Genomic DNA, 24,592 nt, shown 5'->3' on the forward strand with positions numbered 1-24,592 from the left:
ATATATATAAATACCATTCTAAAGTTTACTTTATTCACTTGCCTTTGTTCCATGTCATTTTGTGTAGGGCTTCATGCTCTAATGGCCACTTTGAAAGTTTTCGAAATAAACAGGTGACATATGTTTTAACAGTATAGTTTAACACAGTGTATAAAAAGTTACCATCTCTATGTGTATTAAATACAAAAAAATAATGAGATGCTTTACATCTTTACCCACACTGGGTCCTCAAAATCTGTTGTGTATTTTACATTGATGGTACATCTTAGAATGATAAACTTTAAGTAGAAGTATTTGATCTATATTTAGATTTTATTAAATTTACAGTTGAAAAAGTAGAATAACATACCCAAATTGTTCTAAACATACTTTATAGGATATACTTCTAAAAAATGAATTGATAGTGAAGGTTTATTTAAAATCTTTAGGATATAGTTGCAAAATTGTCCTCCATTAATATTGTACTGATTTATGTAAGCATCAACCGTACATAATGTCTGTCTTCTTAGACTGTTTCCAACACTGGACATGATTGGTCACTACACCCACACACAAAAACCTTATACCAAAGTGAATATTTTTACATATTTATGCTACCTTCTTTTTCTTCCTGCTCTACTTGGAAGAAAAGGACCACTCTCATTATAAATATTTTCTTGGAGAGAACAGCAAAGAGGCAGAGCCAGAAGTCATGAGAAGCTGTGAGAAATTAAGGTTGGGGGCAAGGATGCAAAAGAGTAACTCAAAGAGGACGGAATCTGTACTAGTACCAATTAAATCAAGGTCTTAAAAAATCTACCTCATGTATCCTTTCTTAGGAAGCTATTGTGGGTCTCTCCAAAAGAAAGGAATAGATAAAGAGGAAAGAGGTGAGAACTTTGTAGGGTAAGGATGAACAAATGAAGATGACTTAGAGAATAAATTCACACTGGAGCGTGTTTTTGTCAGATTCTATGCAGAAAGCAGATGGCAAAATCAAGCTGAGTAATGGAAGAGAGTTCAATAGTGGACTATTCCCAAAGGTATGGGTTGGGTTAAGGGAGTTTGACAAGAATGGTGAAGCATCCTAGGTTTAGCAGAAGCAGGCAGACTGCTAAACCTGGGCCTAAAAGGGCAAAGGAGGAAGTGGTTGTTGGCGTTTATAAGAGCTACTGCTGTAAGAGGGGGCCACTTTGTGAGAACTGTGGCCTTAGAGGAACATATAACCTACCAAACTACACAGCTGCACAGGACGCTGGCGGAATAAAGGACTCAGCCACTCTCTCTTTTCCAATGGGCTCAACTTCCCCCTGGCTGAACCCATGGGAAGTGGGAGGATAAGAGAGCATGGGTAATGTAGTCAGTCCGTAGAGGCCAGCCTTTATGGATGTGGAGCTGATGGAGAAGGATGGTGGGTGGATCTGGGCAAAAAAGAAAACAGTCAGTTTAGAGCTGGAAAATAAAGGGTTCCCCAAGGGATGTCACTAAAACAAACAAACAAACAAAAAACAACAACAAAAAACTGATAGGCTACATGATTCGTTTGAATATGTACATTAAAAAGTATGTTGATTCTTCTACCAGAGAGTACGGGGATGTATTAGGGATTTCACTAAAAAGTAAAATATAACTTATGGGAAGAGGGAAATGTATAAGTAAATGCTATAGCAGAGGCATAGATTAAGTACCCTAGCAGGGTAGGGTAGGAGGTGGATGAGAGGATTCAAAATTAAGGAAGAGTTTATAAGATACTTAATGCAGGAAGGTTTTTTTTTTTTTTGGGGGGGTGGTCTTTTTAGGGCTGTACCTGCGGCATATGGAAGTTCCCAGGCCAGGGGTTGAATCTTGAATCGGAGCTGTAGCTGCCTGCCTGTGCTGCAGCCGTAGCAATGTCAGATCTGAGCCAAGTCTGCGACCTACACCATAGCTCATGGCAATGCTGGATCCTGAACCCACTGAGTAAGACCAGGAATTGAACCCACTTTCTCTTGTATACTAGTTAGGTTTGTTAACCACTGAGCCATGATGGGAACTCTGGAAGAGGGAATTTTTAACAGATAAAAGAATTGAGCAAAAAGGTCTTTTTTTCTGGTTATAAGAAACAGTAAGTCAGAGCTGTGGGGGGGAGTTCCTGCTGTGGTGCAGTGGGTTAATAATCCAGCATTGTCTCCGTGGTGACATGGGTTTGATCCCTGGCCTGGCGCAGTGGGTTAAGTATCTGGTGTTGCCACATCTGTGGCATAGGTCACAGCTGCAGCTTGAATTCAGTCCCTGTCCTGGGAACTTTCATGTACCACTAGTGCAGCCGAAAAAGAAAAGCTTTGGAACAGGGAAGTTGCAGGGCTTGTACTGGAAGTGTGGAAGCGGCAAGTACATCTGACCCTTGAACAACTCGGGGGTTAGAAGCACCCTTCCACCCAATTGAAAATATGAATATAATTTATAGTCTGCCCTTCTTATATGTGGATTCAACCAACCTCAGATGTGTAATACTGTAGGATTTACTATTGAAAAAAAAATCTGCGTAGAAGTGGACCCGTGCAGTTCAGTGCCATGTTGCTCATGGGTCAACTGTAGTTTGATTCAGAAGATAGGGGAGGGAGAGATAAAGTAGGAGGCGTTTTCTAGGTCTAAGTCAAGGGGAGCCATATGAATGCCAGGCTAAGGAATTGGAGATGTGTTCTACAGAGTCGTTATTAAAGTGCCAGAGTCGGAGTTCCCGCTGTGGCGCAGTGGTTAACGAATCCGACTAGGAACCATGAGGTTGCAGGTTCGGTCCCTGCCCTTGCTCAGTGGGTTAACGATCCGGCGTTGCCGTGAGCTGTGGTGTAGGTTGCAGACGCGGCTCGGATCCCGCATTGCTGTGGCTCTGGCGTAGGCCGGTGGCTACAGCTCCGATTCAACCCCTAGCCTGGGAACCTCCATATGCCGCGGGAGTGGCCCAGGAAATAGCAACAACAATAACAACAACAAAAGAGAAAATAAATAAATAAATAAATAAAGTGCCAGAGTCAAGCAAACTTCAGTTTGAGGCCCTTTCGCTTTTGACTTTGGACAAGTTCCTTATCTTAGCTACTGAACAAGGAGGTGGTTGTGAGGATTAAATGAGATGTTTCATGCCAGGTGTTCAGCTCAGTGAATGAATGGTACATAGTAAACCCTTAGTAAACAGTAACTTAAAATAGGGAGAAGGCAACAAAAACCTTTGAAAAGGGACACTGTCATAATAGGTGTGCTTCAGGAGAGTTAATCTAGCGGTACTCTGTAAAACGATTGGCAGCTAAAGACACTGATTTCGGGGGGATTATGAAGAAGTTCATAGGAAAAGAAATACTGTGTATATCATTTAAGGTGGTATGTGAGAGGGAGAAGCTGAGGGTATATGTGAGGTATTATGGAATTAGAAGTGATGGCAGTTATTAACATGTTTAGGGATATTATGGTTCTAATTTTCAGCACTTAGATTTGATCCCGGGGGATAGCTGATTTATCTGACAGGATCTAGTTATTATATTTTTATGGCATTCATTTTTCAAGCTGTACATTAATATTTTTAAAACAGTTTGTCAGGATAGGACATGTGGCTCACTTTGGCAGCACATACTGACACTGGAGCAGCCCAGAGTAGAGAATAACATTTTAAAAATATTACTAGGAAAACAAAAAAGAAAGAAAAAGGAGTTCCCTTCATGGCTCAGCAGAAACGAATCTGACTAGTATCCATGAGGCCGCAGGTTTGATCCCTGGCCTCGCTCATTAGGTTAAGGATCTGGCATTCCCATGAGCTGTGGTGTTAGGTCGAAGCAGAGCTCAGATCCCGCATTGCTGTGGCTGTGGCATAGGCCGGTAACTACAGCTCCAGTTCTACTCCTAGCCTGGGAACCTCCATATGCCGTGGGTGTGGCCCTAAAAAGACTCCAAAAATAAATAATAAAAATAAAATGTTACTAGGAAGTTGGAGTGTTGGTAGCTTAGTTTCACTTTTCAAATAGGAAAATTCATTTGGATTTTCTATTTCTCCACTTGACTACCTCTGCTGTGTGGTTGTTTAGAAACAGCAGTAGATGTTATGCTGCCACAGTCTGGCACTGTAGTAATCTTGGAGTCTGTTAACATGTAAAACAGTAAAATTAATTATCAGATTAAAATTCATTTTATGAAGCAGTTGAGAAAAGGTGAATTTTCTATAATCGTATTTTAAAGGTAGAAGAATAATGTAATTGTGTGATTTTTGAAAGGAAGCCTGTAGTCAGTATGCTGTCATCTTACAGAGATATAGCTAACTTAACCTGATGGATCCACATAAAGGCTAACTCATCTGGAGTTTAGTTCCTCTTCTGTTGCTTCTAGCTCTGTGACTTGTAGTGCTTGCATATCTTCTGGAAAATGGGGATATCTGACTTGCCTACCTTTTAGGGCACTTATGAAGATCAAATAAGATAATGTGCATGAATTTACTGTAGAAACTGAAAAGCTTTACAAATATAAGATACAAATATATAAATTACAAATTTTCATTTCTAGCCTGCCCTCCTTGGTTCCCTGTCTAGCAGTTAACAGCCTGACAGAATTCCCACTTTATTTTTTTATAATTCCCACTTTAAATGCAGTACTTCTAAAATGGAATTTATAACTAACTTATCATCTTTCCAATTCTCCCCATCCCCTTCTCCCAGAGAGAAAAACCTTATTCTCTGAATTTTCCTATTTTAAGGTCCCATAATTTCTTCCAGGTTCAGTTGTCATGCTCAATATTTTAGAATTATATTTGGTTCCTGGTCTCCAAAGACTGTCAAATCATCCTTTGTTATAAGCATTATTTGAAAATTATCCCTTTTCCTTTCTTAAGCTGTTTCTTCCTTTATCCTCCCATGCGTAAAGTATTAAACATTGTCTCTGTTGGCTGCTCTCCTTAGATTTCCCTGTCAACTCTGGTTACAGTGTAGAGAAGGTTTAACTTTTTAACTTTCTAAAAAAAAATTTTTTTTTAAATGGTTCTTTTTAAACTCAGATACTCATAGTCTCCCAATGCTTGCAGGAGAAAATTCAAACAGTTCGGTTTAGCATTCAGAGTCAATTCTGGCTTTATCTTCTATCTCTTACACTGGCTCTGTTCCTTATCAAGTCTGGTCTTATTCTCCAACTAGTTCATATATATTCTTGATTGGTAGAATATTACTGAAAAGCCATATTGCAAGTAATTTTATCCTACAAGTTTAAAAATCCATTTCTTGTTAGTTTGAAAATGTTGTAAATTACCTTTTATCTTAGTGCCTTTTTCAGAAACTTGACTAACCTTTAGGATGCATTTAATCTTTCATTACCAAGTTGTTGAAGGTGATAATGGGGCAGTTCAAGTAACCTACCATTTGATATCTTTGATACTGTTTGGCTTTTAACCAGTTCCTACTGTGAATTTGTGGTTTTGAATGTCTCCATAGACCTTCATCTTTGTGTTTGATATAAACGAATGGAGAATTTTCCCACTGAATTGGGGACAAAAAAACTCCCAGAATACCTTTCACTTCAGAGAATATTGCGTAGTATGTAGGAAGCTTCTTATCATCTGGTTAAAAAAAATGATCCCTTGTTCCTCCATCTCTTCTTAATATCGCAAGGTACTATTATAATAGGGTAATACTCAGATTTGTAAAGGAACATGGTGAATGATTGGTACCTGGGAATAATTATGGCCAAAGCTAAATTTTAGGCGTAAAAAAGCAAAAAGAGGCTGTTGGGTATTTGGATCTGCAAATGTGTTTTTCATAGAATTTCATTGTTTAAAAGAGAGCATCTCTATGGACAAGCGAATGAAGGTTCAAAGCTGAGAATTTTTCTTCCTTTCCTTTTAGTATTGGATAAGACTAAATAAAAGTAATGGCAGGAGAGAAGAGCTTCTATCCTGAAGCCGTGAAGACTTGGTATGAGTCTTGGGTTTGTCATTTAGATTTATGACCTTGGGGAGCAGCTTAACCTCTTTATACTTGTTTTCCACATCTGTAAACTGAGGATAACTTTTACGGACTGGAACGATTGAGTGAAAGTGACATATGTGAAATTCTTGACACCCTGCCTGGCAAGAAGTGCTGCAGCTTTTACTTCTTTTAATTCTAAGTACTGTCATCATCACTGCTTACTCAAAACCATTTAAATAATCATTTTACTTTTGTTCTCTGTAAAATACCATGTAAGGATGTTGTAAAGATTATATGATACAAAAGACTTGAAACCATATACACAAGAGCTCCTGTTATGACTGTTGAATATTTATTGAGGTGCTCTTTGGGCAAAATAGTTTGCTTCTTTAAACGTGTCTTCTCATTTGTCATTGGGGATAGTAGTAGTACCTAAACTTGTAGAATTGTTTGAGGATTAGCTATGTAAAGTATGGTAGCACAATGTTTAGCACACAGAGAGTCAGTAAATAATACTAGCTAGATCATTAAGTGTTTTGTCTATACATTTTTTAGTTAACTTATTTGGGCCACTCTTAATGTAAATATTTATCACTTTATATGCATGTTTAATCTCTCTGGCCAGATGATAAACATTCGATGGTGGTGCGGGGACGGGGCACAGGGAGGGTACCATATGCTGGAATGTATTTCCACTGTATTTGGTTTCCCACTCAGGTTCCAGTATATAACGCAAGGCAGTTTATTTGGTAGTAGTTTGTATTCCATACTGTGTTGCTATCTTGTTGGCAGTCTTTACCTTGTTGAACTTCTGAGTTTATTGATCTCTGTCACCTTGGCAAGTGACTTTAATTTTCTGAATCTTCATTATTTGTAAAATAAGAGTAATTTATGAGATTAAAGGTTTTATTTTTGGAACTTTTAAGTCAGCGGAACTTTTTAATTCCTTGAACCTTAAAGAGAAAGACAAAAATGAGCTTCTGATGAATCTGACTAGCATCCCTGAGGATGCAGGTTTGATCCCTGGCCTCACTCAGTGGTTAAGAATCTGGCATTGCTATGAACTGTGGTGTAGGTCGCAGACAGAGCTCAGATCCTGCGTTGCTGTGGCTGTAGTGTAGGCCAGAAGCTACAGCTCCAGTTTGACCCGTAGCTTGGGAACCTACATATGCAGCAGGTGTGGCCCTAAAAAAAAAAAAAAAAAAAAAAGCTTCTGCTCTTCCCGTCCATGTTTAAGATGACTTTTTTTAAAATTTTTTTTCTTTTTTTGTCATTTTAGTGCCCTACCCACTGCATATGGAGGTTCCCGGGCTAGGGGTCAAATTGGAGCTGTAACCTCCAGCTTTTGCCACAGCCGCAGCAACACGGGATCTGAGCCGTGTCCGCAACCTATACCACAGTTCACGGCAATGCCGGATCCTTAACCCACTGAGCGAGGCCAGGGATTGAACCCGAAACCTCATGGTTCCCAGTCGGATTCGTTAACCACTGCGCCACGATGTGAACTCCAAGATGACTTTTGAAATAAATCCTGTCCTGAGCATTTTCAAAAACACCGGATTAGATGGTATTTAAAAATCAGCCTCAGTTTTTCTTTTTTGGGAACCAGTAGTACTTGAAAAAGTTGGAACATAGTTAATGAAAATAATCTCTTAGGTGGTTAGCAAGGGAGCTTAACTATTTAAAGTTTTGTCTTGGAAGTGTGAGAAGCTTATTGAAAATTATTGAAAGAGTGAGGAGTTCCCGTCGTGGCGCAGTGGTTAACGAATCAGACTAGGAACCATGAGGTTGCAGGTTCGATCCCTGCCCTTGCTCAGTGGGTTAACAATCCGGCGTTGCCGTGAGCTGTGGTGTAGGTCACAGACGCGGCTCGGATCCTGCGTTGCTGTGGCTCTGGTGTAGGCTGGCAGCTACAGCTCCAATTCGACCCCTAGCCTGGGAATCTCCATATGCCGCAGGAGCTGCCCAAGAAATAGCAAAAAGACCAAAAAAAAAAAGAAAGAAAATTATTAAAAGAGTGAATGCCTCAATTTTGGGTTAGTGTTTGCTTCTTTTAACTCAGGGTCTCAACTCGGGCATTATTGACATATTTTGAACCTGATAATTCTTTGTGGGGGGGTGCCTATCCCGTGCATGATTAGCAGCATCCCTGGCCCCTGCTAAGTAGATGCCAGTAGCACTTCTCAACCCAGTCCTGACAATAAAAAATATGTTTAGGCATTGTCAAAGTTCTCCTGGTAGGGACAGTTAGAAGGCAAAAATCACCCTTGGTGGAGAACCACTGTAATCCAAAAATGTTTTAAGAAGGGTCAAGGTGATGGAGTTCCCATTGTGGCACAGTGGAAACAAATCTGACTAGGAACCATCAGGTTGCGGGTTTGATCCCTAGCCTTGCTCAGTGGGTTAAGGATCCATCTTTGCCATGACCTGTGGTGTAGGTCATAGACACAGCTCCTGCGTTGCTATGGCTGTGGTGTGGGCTGGCAGCTGTAGCTCTGATTAGACCTCTAGCTGGGGAACCTCCAAATGCCGCAAGTGCGGCCCTAAAAAAAAAAAAAAAAAAAAAAGACAAAAAAGGGTCAAGGTGATATTTATAAATAAGTCTTTGACAGACTTTGGTAAATGAATATTTTAGGATATTGATGTCTAACGAATCATAAATGCAGCAATATTTTTCCAGCCATTTTTTCCCCATGTTTTCTTATTTTTATTTTTGTCTCAAGGCCTAGAGTTATGGGGTGAGAATAGAAAGTTTGCAAACTAAATCTTTCTGTTGTGGATATGTTTTATATACAACTTTTGCCAGGAATGTTCAAAACTGCTATGTCTCTGAAAGTTTTCATCTGAGAAACATCTATCTTCTTAGCTATTGACATTGTCTTACTGATATCTAGTTAAATTAAGTGTCAGGAATCATATCTTTTTTTTTGTATGTGAGAGCATATGATTTATGTGACTTTTAAGTTGTGATATATGCTACCCCTATTTCCCTTTGAAATCTTTACTCGTTTGATTTCTACTTTGAGGATTTTTTTCAATTAAAGGGGTCTTTCTTCCATTTTTACAATTTATCTGGCATAGTACATTCTAAATATAGTTAGTTTCAAAGCTATGAGGATAGCTAGCACTGGCTTCTTGGGAATGTAATATCTAGATGATAAATAAAGGTACATTTGTCTGAAACCTAAACCATGAACTAGATAGAATTTTAGAAATGCCCTTATTATAGGACTTTTCAGGATGCTCCATTAAAAATAAACCAGGACAGGGATTTCTCTGTCGTGGCTCAGTGGTTAATGAGCCCTCTTGTATCCATAAGGGTGTGGGTTCGATCCCTGGCCTTCAGTGGATTCAGGATCGGCATTACTGTGAGCTGTGGTATGTAGGTTGCAGACACAGCTCCGTTCCCAGGTTGCTGTGGCTGTGGCGTAGGCTGGCAGCTGTAGCTCCAGTTCGACCCCTAACCCGGGAACCTCCTTATGCCGAGGGTGTGGCCCTAAAAAGGCAAAAGCCAAAACAAAAAAAAACAAAAAACAAACTTAGGACATTTGCATTTGGTTCTTTTCTAAGTTAAGGGGCTTGATTTGTCAGTTGTATAAAAAAAAAATCAGTTTTGCAGCCTAAAAAAATTTTTTTTACATTGTACCTTTTGAAATTTTTTTACTTCAAATATATTATTTGCTTTTAAAATATTTTTAAAGTATTTTTAAAACAGTGTTTTAGTTCTCTATAAAAAATAATTGAAAAAAAAACTAATTTTCCTGTTAAATCTTTGGAGAGTTTATGTATTTTTCCTTAAATTGTTGTCAGTTATAATTTCTGAGCTAATGATTTCCATGACTAACCCAAATACAGTTGACCCTTGAAAAATGTGTTTTGAACTATTCAGGTCCACGTAATTAGGTGGATTTTTTTCAGTAGTCAGTACTGCAGTACCACAGGATTTGTGGTTGGTTGAATCTGAATGCCGAACTGTGGATGTGGAGAATCATTCATATGGAGGACCGACTTAGGTCGTACACCAATTTTCCACTGTACAGAAGGTTGGAGCCCTCTACCCCATGTTGTTCAAGGGTTAACTCTGTTTGAGTTTTGACTTGTATTTACAGTAGTTTTAGACATAGCGAAGTTTCTTCTCTGAAAAGATGTATAGTCCATTCATTGTTGGAAACTAAAATTTGTGCATTGAGCTAAACATTTATTGAGTAAGTAGGGTTCTTTTTTTTAAATGTGATATCAGTATGTGACTTGTTTTTAAACTATCCAATACGGAGCTCCGGCTGTGGCTCAATGGGATCAGCAGTGGCTTGGGAGCACTGGGACTGAGGTTCAGTCCCTGGCCCAGCACAGTGGATCCTGTGTTACTGCGCCTTCTTTCAGGGCTGTGGCTTGGATCTGATCCCTGGTCCTAGAGCTCCATATGCTTCAGGGCAGCCAAAAAAAAAAAAGTAGCCATTACACATATGTTTGGAGTTCCCGTCATGGCTCAGTGGTTAACAAATTCGACTAGGAACCATGAGGTTGCGGGTTCAATCCCTGGCCTTGTTCAGTGGGTTAAGGCTCCGGACTTGCCATGCGTGAGCTGTGGTGTAGGTCGCAGACATGGCTCAGATCCTGCGCTGCTGTGGCTCTGGCGTAGGCCGGCGGCTACAGCTCCGATTTGACCCCTAGTCTGGGAACTTCCATGTGCCGCGGGAGCAGCCCTAGAAAAGGCAAAAAGACAAAAATAAAATGAAAAAAAAAAAAAAAACAACTATCCAATGGCCTTTTAAAAAAATTGGTTTTTTTTGAGATATAATTTACATGTAATAAGATGCAATTTTAAATGTATAATTTAAAATCAGGTCAATAGGTGTAACATATTAACATGCATTCATTTTGTGTTCAATTTGAATTTTGAGAACAACTTTATTAAGATATAATTTATATTCCTTATAATTCAGCTGGTTTACAGGCACATTTGAGTTTTGTTAAATTTATATTATTGTGTAGCTACCACTGAAATTCAGTTTTATTACACTTCCATCACATTAAAAAGTTCCCTCACTTCTTTTTGTAGCCATTTTCTGTTTCCACCCCTAGCTCTAGGAAAGCATCAAATTGTTTTTCTAAAGCACTAATTTTACCTTTCCTAGAAATTTCATACAAGCAGAATCATACAGTATGTGCTCTGGTATCTGACATTGTTTTTGATACCATCCATATTGTGACATATATCAATAGTTTATTTATTTATTAATCTATCTATTTATTTTTGGCCGCCCCTACAGCATGTGGAAATTCCTGGGCCGCTGTTATGACCATGCTGGATCCTTAACCCACTGCACCTTAACGAGCTCCAGTTCATATTTTTTTTATTACTGTATAGTATTCTGTTTTTTATTTATCCATTGACCAACTGAAGGACATTTGGACTGGGGCCTGTTTTAAGCTATTATTATTAATAATGCTCTATCAATACTCATATAAATTTTGGTGTTTTTTTACAAATAAAGATATGTGTTTCCCATATGGAATCACTGGGTTATATCTTAAGTGTATGTTCAACTTTTAAAGAAACTGTCAAACTGACTGCATTTCACATCTTCGCCAATATTAGGGTTTCAGTTTCTCCACATCCTCTCCAAAGCTTAGTATTGTCAATCTTTTTTTTTTTTCCTGGCCTTACCTGAGGCATGAGGAAGTTCCCAGGCAGAGACTGAACCCCTGCCACAACAATGACAACATTGGATCCTTAACTTGCTGAGCCATCAGGGAACTCCTGTCATTCTTTTTAACTTTAGCCATTTTTTGTAATAGTATTTCATTGTGTTTTTTTAAACAGCTTTATTGAGTTATAATTTACATACTGTGTAGAGTTCATCCATTTCGAGTGTATATTTCAGTGGCTTTTAGTATATTCAGAATTGTGCAGCCATTACCACAATCAGTTTTAGAACATTTTCATCACCCCTCAAAAGAAACCTGCACCCTACCCATGCATCTCCACCTACCCATGCGTCCCCAGCTCTAGGTAGTCTACTTTCTGTCTCTCTAGATTTGCCTGTTCTGGACATTTCATAAAAGGAATTATACAGTATGTGGTCCTGTGTGACTAGCTTCTTTTATTTCTGTTTTTGGAGTTCATCAATGTTGTAGCATGTATCAGTCCTTTATTGCCCAGTAATCTCATTATGGATATACAGCATTTTATTTATCCATTCATCTGTTAATGGACATTTGGATTTTTTCCCCCACCTTTTCATATTAATAATGCTGCTGTTGGAGTTCCTATCAAGGCGCAGTGGAAACGAATCTGATTAGGAACCATGAGGTTGCAGGTTCGATCCCTGGCTGCTCAGTGGGTTAAGGATCCGGCGTTACTGTGAGCTGTGGTGTAGGTCGCAGATGTGGCTCGGATTTGGCATTGCTGTGGCTTTGGCGTAGGCCAGCAACTGTAGCTCCAATTCAGCCCCTGGCCTGGGAACCTCCATATGCCGTGTGTGCGGCCCTTAAAAAAAAAAAAAAAAAAAGTGCTGCTGTTAACATTTTTGTGGAGGGTTTTTATGTGGACATTTGTTTCATTTCTCTTGGTTGTATACCTAAGAGTGGAATTAATGAGGCATATAGTCAGTCTATGTTTAATCTTTTGAGGAATTGCCAGACTATTTTACAATGTGGCCACACCATTTGACATTCCCAACAGAAGTATATCCTCATCAGTGACTTATCTGTCTTTTTTTTTTGTCTTTTTGCTATTTCTTTGGGCCGCTCCCGCGGCATATGGAGGTTCCCACGCTAGGGGTCAAATCGGAGCTGTAGCCACTGGCCTACGCCAGAGCCACAGCAACGGGGGATCCGAGCCACGTCTGCAACCTACACCACAGCTCATGGCAATGCCGGATCGTTAACCCACTGAGCAAGGGCAGGGACCGAACCCACAACCGCATGGTTCCTAGTCAGATTCGTTAACCACTGCGCCACGACGGGAACTCCTATCTGTCTTTTTGATTCTAGCCATCCTAGTGGGTGTTGTAGTGTCTTGTGGTTTTGATTTGCTTTCCTTTGATGGCTAATAATATTGAATATCTTTCATGTGCTTATTTAGTAAGGTCATTTATATATCTTCTTTGGAAAACTGCCTATTCAGGTCCTCATCCCACTTTTAGATCAGACTGTTTGTCTTTTTATTATATAAGCATTTGTTATATATTCTAGACACAAGTTGCCCATTAGATAAATGATTTGCAAAAGTTTTCTCCCATATCGTGCATTGTCTTCAGTTTCTTGATGATGTCCTTTGAATCACAGGGTTTTTTAACTTTTGATCATGTCTAATTTGTCTGTTTTCCTTTTGTTGCATTTTTTTTTGATGCCCTATCTTAGGAAACCATTGCCTATTCCAAGGTCATGAAGCTTTATGCCTGTGTTTTCTTCTAAGAGTTTTATAGAGTTCTTACATGTGTGTCTTTGATCCAGTTTGAGTTAATTTTTTTGTATAGTGTGAAGAGTCCAACCTCAGTCTTTTACATGTGGATATCCAGATATCCAGTTGTCCTAGAACCATGTAAGAGACTCCCATTTAATTGTCTTGGCACTTTTTTTTTTTTTTTTGTCTTTTGTCCTTTTGGGGCCGCACCCAGGCTAGGGGTCTAATTGGAGCTGCAGCTGCCGGCCTATGCCAGGGACACAGCAGTGCACCCAGGCTAGGGGTTTAATTGGAGCTGCAGCTGCCGGCCTATGCCAGGGATACAGCAATGTCGATCGGAGCTGAGTCTGCAACCTACACCACAGCTCATGGCAACGCTGGATCCTTAACCCACTGAGCAAGGCTAGGGATTGAACCCACAACCTCATGGTTCCTAGTTGGATTCGTTAAGCACTGAGCCACGACGGGAACTCCTGTCTTGGCACTCTTGTTGAAAATCACTTGCCTGTAAATATGAGAATTGTCTGGATCTTAATTCTGTTCAACTGATTTGTCTGTCCTTATGCTAGTATCTTATTGTGGTTTTAATTAGCATTTCCCTAGTGATGTTGGGTGTGTTTCCAAATGTTTGTTCTTGCAATTTACGTATCTTCTTTGGTGGTCAAATATCCTGCCTCTCTAAAAATTGTATTGTTTGACTTACTGAGTTATAAGAGTATTTATGGTGAATATAAATATTTTACAAATATTTCTCACTTCCTATAGCTTGCCTTTTCCTTTTCTTAATAGTCTCTTTTAGCGACATATTTTAGGGTGGCTTATTCTGTCACCCTTCAGTGGATTCCAAAAACCTTATGGAATCAACAGATCTTGGCAACTGATTGATTAACAAGGCTTAAGGAAAACCTTGGTGATAGTGGTGTAATTAACAGTAGAAGGGAAGAAATTGAGGTCAGTTTGGAATATATTGAAATTGAGATTCCTGGTGACATCCATATGAAAGTGTACTTTCTGTTCCCTCAACCTGGAATTCTTTATTTCTGGATCTTCCCATAGCTGACTTTTTTTTTTTTTGGTCATACAAGTCCCAGTGTAATTATCACCTCCTAAAATAGGCCTTCCCTGACCATCTTATCTAATGTTGCCCCTTCCGAACATCACTGTTTATTATATAACCCTGTTTTACTTTCTTTATAATCCTTTCTTATTGTGTGTTTGCTTTTTATTATCTGTTACCCTATCAGAATGCAGTGTCTCCATTAGTTCAGGATCCTCTTCTATCTTTCTCTTCAATGTAGCATCAACAGTTCTCCCTCTGAATTAACTGTGGCTCCTGTCACATTCTTTTTGGATCCTAAACTTCTCATTATGAAGTTTAAAATTGATCCAGAAGTTGTAGTTAAAACAAAGAAAAAAACCCTAAAATTACATTTTTGCTCAAGCCTTACCTAGAGGTTAAAAGTCATTAAAAATAATCTTCAGAAGGATCTTGACCTTTTCTAAAAGCTTTAGGATCTGCTTTATTTCACTTCTTTCTCATCGTTGACTTCAGGTAATTTACATTGACTTTAATTGATGTTCATTAAAGATGGGAGTGTGCGCATTTTGATTGCTTTATACTAAGAAATCCTAGTCATCAGCAAACAGTTGGATAGCATATTGAATTAACTTTTCTCTCCCATTCTCTCCCTCTCTAAAAAAACTGCAGGTGTTAACGCTTGATTGTGTATTTTTCTGTTTTACAGAGTAATACATTTAATCTGAGTTCTTTGAAAAAGCGGAGAAGAAGAACTAAGAGGATAGTACACAAGGACTTTCCATTTTGCATAATGTAAGTTCTTTTCACTATTCTTGGCCTCAATTTTGTGTTAGCTGACAAAGCTGTTTCTATGGAAACAAAAGTGCAGCTTCTTAGAATGTCAGAGGAATGCTGATCGCTTAAAATGAGACTTCCCAGCTGCTGGTCAAAGGGCATTACTCTGGGAGAAGGGGAGGAAGGATGAGTTGAAAAACAAAAATAAAAATCTAGAGTTTTAGATGCTAGTGTAGACCAGCGTATGTGCTACATTTCCCTCTGCCTAAAAGTTAGGATACAGACTCTATAGGAACTTGTCTTCCAGCTAGCAGTTCACGTTTCCCAGCTCTCATACAAATGGTTCTGTTTCTTGATGTTGGAGTTTTCAGTGGGCCTATATCCCTCAGGCTATTTCAGGCCCCCCAGTCTCAATCATTTGTACTTTTTGAAGCTTATTTAGCTTCTTTTTACCCCCTTCTCTGTATTCAGTTCACATAAACAAAGCCCTTTCTCTCCCACTAGTTTGAACTTAGCATTGAAACAGCTTTGGCCTGCCAACCTTAAAATTCATTTTCTTGCTTTGTGAAATATGTAGGAATTTTGCTTTATTTATTTATTATTTTTTTCTTTTTTTTCCACACAGAGGGTTGGGGGAGTAATAAACTAGCACTCTGATAAGGATTTAAAAGATGGGCCTTGAGGCATTTTTGAAACAGTTTATAATTAGAGAATTGAGAAGAGAGGAGTACTCTTAGAGCTAGTAGCGGCTTGTTAAACTATATATTATCTGCATAAGGAAATATTTATACATAAGGAGGTAATTCTCTAGTTCAGTCATTTACTAGCATCCAAATTGTCAAACAAAGGACTGTTGAGTTTTTTTGAGATTTTTGTTTGTTCCTTTTTGGGTTTTTCTTTCTTTTTTTTTTTTTTTGGTTGGTTGGTCGGTTTTTTCCTTGAGGGTGAGACTATTAATTCCTTTGGACTGGGACTTTCTCATTGTTTATTGGTATGAGTTGACTACATACATGAACTAGACTATTCATGGTTTGCCTGTTTAAAAATTACAGTGATCTTTAATGCTACAACTGTGGGACAGCATGATGTCTCTTTGCTTCTAGAAGAATCTGTCATAGACCTCATGAATTAACTTGTGAGAACTGTGAAGTCTTTTGGAGTGTTTGTATGGTGAGGTCATTATTTAACTGAGGTAATCTGGAAAATTTTCTTGAAAGAATAGTGATTTGTGATAGATCTATACACAAGATTGAAAGGACAAGCAGTTTGTATTTTTTAGTTCATAAGGCATTTGGGCAGGAAGAGAAAGATATGGAATAGGCATGCATAAATGCGGAAGCTAGTAAATAGGTTTGTACAGGAAAGTAGTAAAAGATACAATTAAAAAGTTTGGATTTACCTTGTGAGTTTGGATTCTGTTCTCTTGGCAGTATGAAAGCTACCAGTTCTTCTGAACTGAGGAGTAATTTTGTTCATATGTTTAATTAGGGTTTATTCCTTACTAGTTATCAGGGCTGTAGAGATCACCTAGATTCCTATTGATTAGATGAAATATCTTTATGACTTATAGTCACCTTGAAATTGTGTCCAAAACTAAACCTCTAGAGTACCTTTTAATTTCTCTCCCCTTCTAATTCTCCTTCTCTTAAATTCTCCATTTTAGTTAATGACATTGCTGTCTACCTAGTGACTCATAGATAGTGACCACGAAGTCACACTGCCTGGGCCTGGGTTCAGAGTCTGAAACCTCCAGTTTGCTTGATCCTGTGCTGGGCAATGTCGGGATCCAGAGATAGGTCAGCATGGTTCCTGACCTCCAAGGGTTTCTGGTCTGGTGGGGCAGACAGAGATACTAATATCTCTAGTTGAGTTTGATCAGAGATGCGATAGGGATTGTGGCATTCTAGAGGAGGCACACATCCAGTTTGGGAGATTATGGAAATCCAGAGGAGGATGTATTTAGGCAAGGGTTAGATCCTAGGCAGTCTGGTTTTGGAGCCTATACTCTTAAACATTATGCTGTCTTGGGTAACTGGATAGATATAGTGCCATTAATTTGAATTGAGAGTGGAGGGAAAGGATCAAGGAGAATAGAGGGAATTAAAGGGAAATATGAGTTTAATTCTAGACACATTAGTGTCTAGATTCCTGTAGGACATTTTGGAAGATAAACCAATGGGCAGGGATCTTGTCTCTCTAACCCTGGAACCTAGCCAAGTAAGTGCTCAGTTAAATTTATGTTTAAATCACCCATCTTTTCCAAATCTTTGATGGCTTCCTTACTGCCTTCAGATTAAGGATTTATATTTAAGACCTTTCATAAACTGGACCCAGTCAGATTTTCTAGCCAATATTCTCTTTTACAGACTGACTGCTTTAGTTCAGCTAGCCTTGTTTGTACTTTTATTGTTCTTACTCCTTCATCCTATCTTCAAGGCCTATTCCAGTCCCCATTCCTGATCTATCTATAAAACAGGCATATTTGGACCTACTTTTAGAGTTGTAATGAGGATTAAAGAGTGAATACTGTGTGAAGTGCTTGCAGTAATGTCTGGCGTAGAATTATGTGTTCAGTACTTGTAGTTGTTGCTACTGCTACTTCTACTACTACTTCTTTTTTCCTCCTCTTTCTCCTCTTCTTTTTGCCCTACGATATAAATAATGATACCAACTTTTTAATAATTCTGTAACCTACATATTTCTTTAATAAAACTTTTTTCATTCTCACTGTCTTTGTTCAGGACCCCATTTCTTACAGTTGCCTTCAAACTGGTCTCATTGCCACCCTTCAATCTGTCCTCTGCCTTCTACCACAGTGATATTTCTCTAAAACTGAGTGTGGTCATGTTATCCCCTGCTTTAAATCCTGTAATGATTCTTACAACTTTCAGGATAAAGGTCAGTCTTTGGATGTTGCTTTTCTTCCATCTGGCCCCCTGCTTGCCTTTCTAGTTTTGTCGTCATTCATGTATGACGTGTTCCCATCGTCCCACCAGGCTTTTTTTTTTCTTCCTAGCTACACCCACAGCATATGGAAGTTCCTGGGCCAGGGATCAAATCCAGGCTGTGGCTGTGACCTACACCACAGCTGTGGTAGTGCTGGCTCCTTACCCCACTATGCCACAGTGGGAACTCCCCATCCAGCCTTTTGCATTCTGTTCTACTTTCTGAAAGTGCCATATTTTCGAGTTCTTCGTTCCTATCAGTCTTGTGATTTTGTGATTCCCTCTGCCTGGAACAGACTGTTTTATCTGGTTAATTTTTAGTTGTTCTTTGAAATGCTGCTCCAAGGCATGTATCCTTATGTTTTGTATACATAACATAAGGATACATTTACCACAAATTGAATCTTAGAGCCCATCGTCTGTGCATCATCTGTGAATTTAAGGCATTTCTAATTTTAGTTGAACAGTTACTTGATAACCACTTCCTATATGATATGTACTGTTTTAAGCACAGGGAGGTATAAAAATAAGACAGGAATGACTCCAGTTTTTAACAAATTTAGAATCTAATGAGGAGAAATCAACTAGGAAGAATTCATTTTCTTTACTCTCTCTCCCACTGGACTGTGAACACTCTAAGGGAGATGACTAAAATGGAGATTTAGGTGGATTAACACCAGGTTGCAGAAATTTTTCCAAGAGTAAAAGGCCAGATCCAGATAGACAAGCATGGTCATAGTCCAAGCATGAGAACTCTGAGCCAGATCACCTGACCCTGTTCCTTGTGCATGATTATAATTTCCCCTGCATAATTTAGTATAGTGAACATGGACACAGCCTTACAGTTTTTAAGCTGTTTTAATTTCAGATCATGATTTTTATAGACTGGGATATATATATACACATATATATAAATGCTCATGATTAAGTTTGATTTTTAATATCCAGCAAATGTTATAAGTAGAGAAACTTGAAAGTTTCAATTTTCTGGAGGTATATACACTCCTAGTATTTTTTTTTTTTTTCTAGGGCCTTACCCGGAGCACATGGAGGTTCCCAGGCTAGGGGTCCAGTTGGAGCTGTAGCTGCTGGCCTATGCCTCAGCCACATCCTAGCTACATCTGCAACCTACACTACAACTCACAGTAACACCGCCTAGGGATTCTTAACTCACTGATCGAGGCCAGGGATCAAATCTGCATCCTCATGTATGCTATTCGGGTTTGTTAACCACTGAGCCATGACAGGGAACTCCCTGTCTTGGTTTATTAGGAACTTCACTCCTAGGTTTTTTTTTTTTTAATTAAAATTAAACATAACACTACAGTAATTCCTACATAAATGTCTGCTTACTTGTAATGAAAATATTAAATAAGTTGGATTTGCATTTGTATATAATCGATAAATAAAACTTTGGAATGATTTAACAATTCTAATAACTCTTGTTTTTAATGAAAAAGAAGACAATTTAATGATAAATAAGTTATTTATATGTAAATTACATAGTTGTAAATAGAGAAGCTAAAATTTGGATGGAAGACAGAAAAATTACCAAAATTCTTGTGAAAAAGTAATTCTACTAGCTTAAGTAGCTTGCATCTTTTTTCCTGATTGTTGGCGAAGTGTTTTCTGGTAGTTAGGTGGGTTTGTGTTAAGCAGTTTGTTTCAGAGAAAGTTGGTTAGCATTAGTATTGTCTGAAAACTCAGCTTTTGCTTAGTTGGCATGTTCTCTAACCAACCTGTTTACTGAAGTGCTGCTCAAGTCAAGGAGATAGAAGGTTTATTATTGTAAATATTTTTAAAGTCTTGAGCAAAAGAAGACTAATTAGATTTAATGTGTGGGTTTACATATATGTAAACAATCTGCCTATTTATGTCCAAGAAATGGCTTGATGAAAAGCCAGTGTCATCTAGTAAAATATTTTTCTTGTCTAAAGTATGTTGAAAGATTTTTAAAATAGAATCAAATTAATAGAATTAATATAACTATTTTTTAGTTCTAAAACTTAATATACTCTCATTTAAAACTCAAAACAAATCTGTGAATAAATTTTCCAAAGGGATCTGAAGTTCAGAGAGAAACTAATCTTAAATCATAAAGCTAAAAGCAGTAGCAGAACAAAAATTAAAATTCAGTTTTCTGGTCTCCAGGTCTAATATAATATGTTCTCGTGTGCTGTACAGTATGACTTTACAACATTTTTGAGTGGCAGATAACTTCGATTTTCTCTAAATGAATCCTTGTAAAAAGTTAACTCTAATTCTTTTTTTTTAGTGTGTCCAGTTATAAAGACTGATAACCCACATAGTATTTTTCTCACTTAATGTGATTTTATCCTGTATATGCCTTAACTGCTAATTAAAATTTATTTTTATTGGTTATCTTCTTCATCTCATAAACTAAAAGTGAATTGTCTCCCATAATGCTGCCTGTATCTCAAGTGAACCACCAACATGGCTTGCTCTATGCCAGGTTTTCTAGCAGTTAGCTAGGAAAATATTTCAATCTCATGTATATTGAGCATAAAGTACTGTGTTGAGACAACTATAAAGATGATTAAAACATCTTTATAACTTAAATAGCATATTTGCTACTAAACCTGGTACCCAGAACTTTACTTTTCTGCTTTGCTAAATTTTCTGATACATAATTTTTATTAGCTGTGAAATTAAACAGTATGCTTCAAGTACTTGAGAGGCTTGAGAGGGGCTTTTTTTTTTTTTTTCCTTTTTTCTTTTTTGAAAGACCTTGATTTCTTCAGATCTGTGAAATGAAAGGAAAGTAATCTGTACAGCAAAATAATATTATATAGTTAATGGGGTATTTTCTGTATTGTGTAGAGATAGAGATTAGAAGTGGGCTATGTGAAATCTACTTTGATATTGTAATTCTTACACTCTTTTTCCCCATCTTTCCCCTTAGATTTCCTTCATGGATACATTTCCGTAGCATTATTATGTGATGTGAGAAGTTTTTTTTTTTTTTTTTTTTGAAGTAACATGGATTTTATACTACAGAATCAAGAGATTGGCTTTATGGGAAAAATTGATTTCTAAAAAGTGGTACAGGTTTTTATAGATAACCATGACAACATCCCATATGAATGGGCATGTTACTGAGGAATCAGACAGCGAAGTAAAAAATGTTGATCTTGCATCACCAGAGGAACATCAGAAGCATCGAGAGATGGCTGTTGACTGCCCTGGAGATTTGGGCACCAGGATGATGCCAGTACGTCGAAGCGCACAATTGGAACGTATTCGGCAACAACAGGAGGACATGAGGCGTAGGCGAGAGGAAGAAGGGAAAAAACAAGAACTTGACCTTAATTCTTCCATGAGACTAAAGAAACTAGCCCAAATTCCTCCAAAAACTGGAATAGATAACCCCATATTTGATACAGAAGAAGGAATTGTCTTAGAAAGTCCTCATCATGCTGTGAAAATATTAGGTAAGTAAAAACAGCAGAACAACAATGTTTTGGTTTTGTTTCTCTTGCCTTTACATAAATGTCTATAGGAAAGAAGAGGGATGTAAGAGAATATAAGTAATAACAATTTGAATTCAAGCCAAGATCACTTCTTTTCTTGGAAGGGCCTTATAGCCATTGTTTGCTGTTAGCCCAGTAGAGCTAAGGTATATAGTCAGTCACTGCAACATGATTTTTTTTTTTTAAGTTTTATTTAACTATAGTTGATTTACAATGTGGTGATCATTTCTGGTGTACAACAAAGTGATTCATTTATACATGTACAAGAACCGTTCTCTTTCAGATTCTTTTCCCACATAGATTATCACAGAATATTGGGTAGAATACCCTGTGCTATACAGCAGGTTCTCATTGGCCAATCATTCCATATACCACAGAGGGTTTGGGATTGTGTATAGCCAATCCCAAACCCCCACTGCATCATGATTTTTATATCTAATCTTTGAATTAAAATTTTCTATATGAGACCTAACATTTAGAGCCTTGAAATTCACATTTACATCAAATTCAAACTTTTATGTCAAAATTACTGAAAAGCAGTTTTCAGGTTTTGAATTTCTGATTTCCTTAAAGTTTATAAAATAGTAATTAATATCTGTATCTTATCATTGATTTGACTTTAATTAATGGCTGTTAATGAGAAGAACGGGTACTGTTCCTTTGGCATAATACACATAAAACATGGCTCAGAAGTCTCTATACTAACTATTCCCAAATTTCATTTTGTGAAGAAAACCAAAAAAACTAGTGCCATGAGATATTGATAAACAGAAAAGAATTCTAGTGATCAAATAAATTTTGAGAACAGTGGGTTAAATAAGTTAAACAGTTTCTTATTACAGTACCTCTTACAGTTTCAAATTGCTAATAGGCATTATGGACCTATAAGAGATTGGTGTCAAATGTATGTTTCCAAACTTAAAATATTTCTACACCACAACTCACAGCAATGCCGCACCCTTAACCCGCTGAGCAAGGCCAGGGATAGAACCCACGTCCTCATGGATGCTAATTGGTTCATTAGCTGCTGAGCCATGATGGGAACTCCATCAAACTTAAAATATTTCATCATTGAACTTACTGCCCTCTCTTCCTGCACACACACAAGAGGGATGCCCGAACTGGTGTTAGTGGTATATATTAACTTGTGTTCCCTGAAAACCAGGCTAAGTCAAATTATTTTATTTCTCAGTGGGTTTATTATTTATAGATGTGAAAAGAGAGACACTTCACTTTTCTATGGAAGGAGAGCATTTTCATTGTTGTTGTTTTGCCATTTAATTGTCTATTGAACCCTGTACTAGATGCTCTAGCAAACATCACAGTAGTCCTGTTAACAGGTCTGTGTAATCTCCATTTTGGAGGTAAAGAAATTGAACATCAGTTAAATCACCTATGTAATACTCCATGCTAAACGGTAGAAATTTGAATTTGCCTGATCCTGGATGTGTAGTTGATGTACTCCTACAGAGAGCAGAGGCGTTTGAGTGGAGCCTGATATCCAGCCAGCTCTTTACTTATTGGACAGGAGCTTTGGCTACCAAGAGTGGAGCACTTGTTTCTTACTTACCCAAAGGTACCATATATACTAGATTAGTTCATCACTAAATCTTTATATTCTAAGTCTAGAACAGTTTCTGCTACATCGTATCATCGGCTTCTTTTTTTTTTTCCCCAAATAAATTGACTTTATTGTATTCTTTATTCTATTTTGTAACCTGATTGTCTCACAAACCCTATATTGTGGACATCTTTACATGCTACTTCATTTTTTTCTTTTTATTTTGTGATTTTTATTTTTTCCATTATGGTTGGTTTACCGTGTTCTGTCATTTTCTACTGTACAGCAAAGTGACCCAGTCATACATGTGTGTATATATATCTATATCTATATATATATGTATGTATGTATTTTTTTTCTCAGATTATCCTCCATCATGTTCCATCACAAGTGACTAGATAGAGTTCCCTGTGCTATACAGCAGGATCTCATTGCTTATCCACTCCAAATGCATTAGTTTGCATCTATTAACCTGTCTCCCAGTCCATCCTGCTCCCTCCCCCTCCCCCTTGGCAACCACAAGTCTGTTCTCCAAGTCCATGAGTTTCTTTTCTGTGGAAAGGTTCATTTGTGCTGTATATCATATTCCAAATAATTGATGCTTCTTTTCTTTGCTATACATTTATTAAAGATCCACATCTCTTGACAGAAAGCAGTTTGCAGCTTCTCTGTGATTTAAGAAATCATGCTTGTGTTCATAGTGAAGTCTGTTAAATGCCTTAAGATGAAACTCATTATAGTGAAAACAGATAAATATTTTAAAAAATACATTTATGTAAAGGAATTTTAAGCTCTTTTTTCCCTAAGAGTTTTGTTAAAAATATTTCATCCCCAATTGGCCTCTTACTGGCCTTAATCTCCTACTACTCCATTATTTTTTTAAATATTCTGTATTCTCTATGACTTGGAGGAAGCTTACACTGTAATTTATCCAACCCAAGCCTGGATTGAGTCTTGTGTTTTTCACTTTAAATTTCTTTAAGATCAGTGTATTTGTCTATTTGTTTTACTTGAATCAGACATAAATGTCCATCTAATAGACAGTATTCATGTACTCCATAAAGAAATAAATACAGCTTAAGTTGGATATACATGGGAAATTTTTATTTTTAATTTTTCCCCCTGAGCACAGAAAATTGGGGCCATTTCTTCTGAATTTTTTGCTTTTTCCTATTTCTGTTTGTATCCTAGTTGGTTAATTTTTCTACAAGTGTAGAATAAAGGATAGCCATATTTTCTTCCAACTTAAAATCCATTGTAGTTTTCAAAAATATATTTGTGCAATCTTTGAACTTAAGGCTGTTATAAATATATTTTATTTTACAGATACCTGGTACTGGTATCTGTAAGTCATTTCATAGAATAGTTCATGTTTTGCGAAGTAAATGACAGATTAAGTTTTAATACACTCAACACAAATGTGTTAATTGGAGGAAACATGAAAAGTTGTAAGTTAGAAAGTTGTTATTGTCAGTCAAAT

General features: G+C 37.6%; 1 protein-coding gene across 2 annotated transcripts in view; it reads left to right on the forward strand.

Moving 5' to 3' along the window:
- PALS1 (protein associated with LIN7 1, MAGUK p55 family member) overlaps nt 1-24,592 on the forward strand; it is a 100,537-nt gene that overhangs the window by 14,813 nt on the left and 61,132 nt on the right. Inside the window, exons 2-3 of one of the 2 annotated variants that reach the window (XM_047795195.1) lie at nt 15,048-15,133; nt 20,984-21,512. In XM_047795195.1, coding sequence (XP_047651151.1) covers nt 21,146-21,512 — 367 coding nt within the window. In that variant the 5' untranslated portion in view covers nt 15,048-15,133; nt 20,984-21,145. The remainder of the gene's footprint in view (nt 1-15,047; nt 15,134-20,983; nt 21,513-24,592) is intronic. The other variant, XM_047795196.1, reaches the window with a different exon arrangement.

This window comes from Phacochoerus africanus, chromosome 9, assembly GCF_016906955.1.
Source record: "Phacochoerus africanus isolate WHEZ1 chromosome 9, ROS_Pafr_v1, whole genome shotgun sequence".
NCBI lineage: Eukaryota > Metazoa > Chordata > Mammalia > Artiodactyla > Suidae > Phacochoerus > Phacochoerus africanus.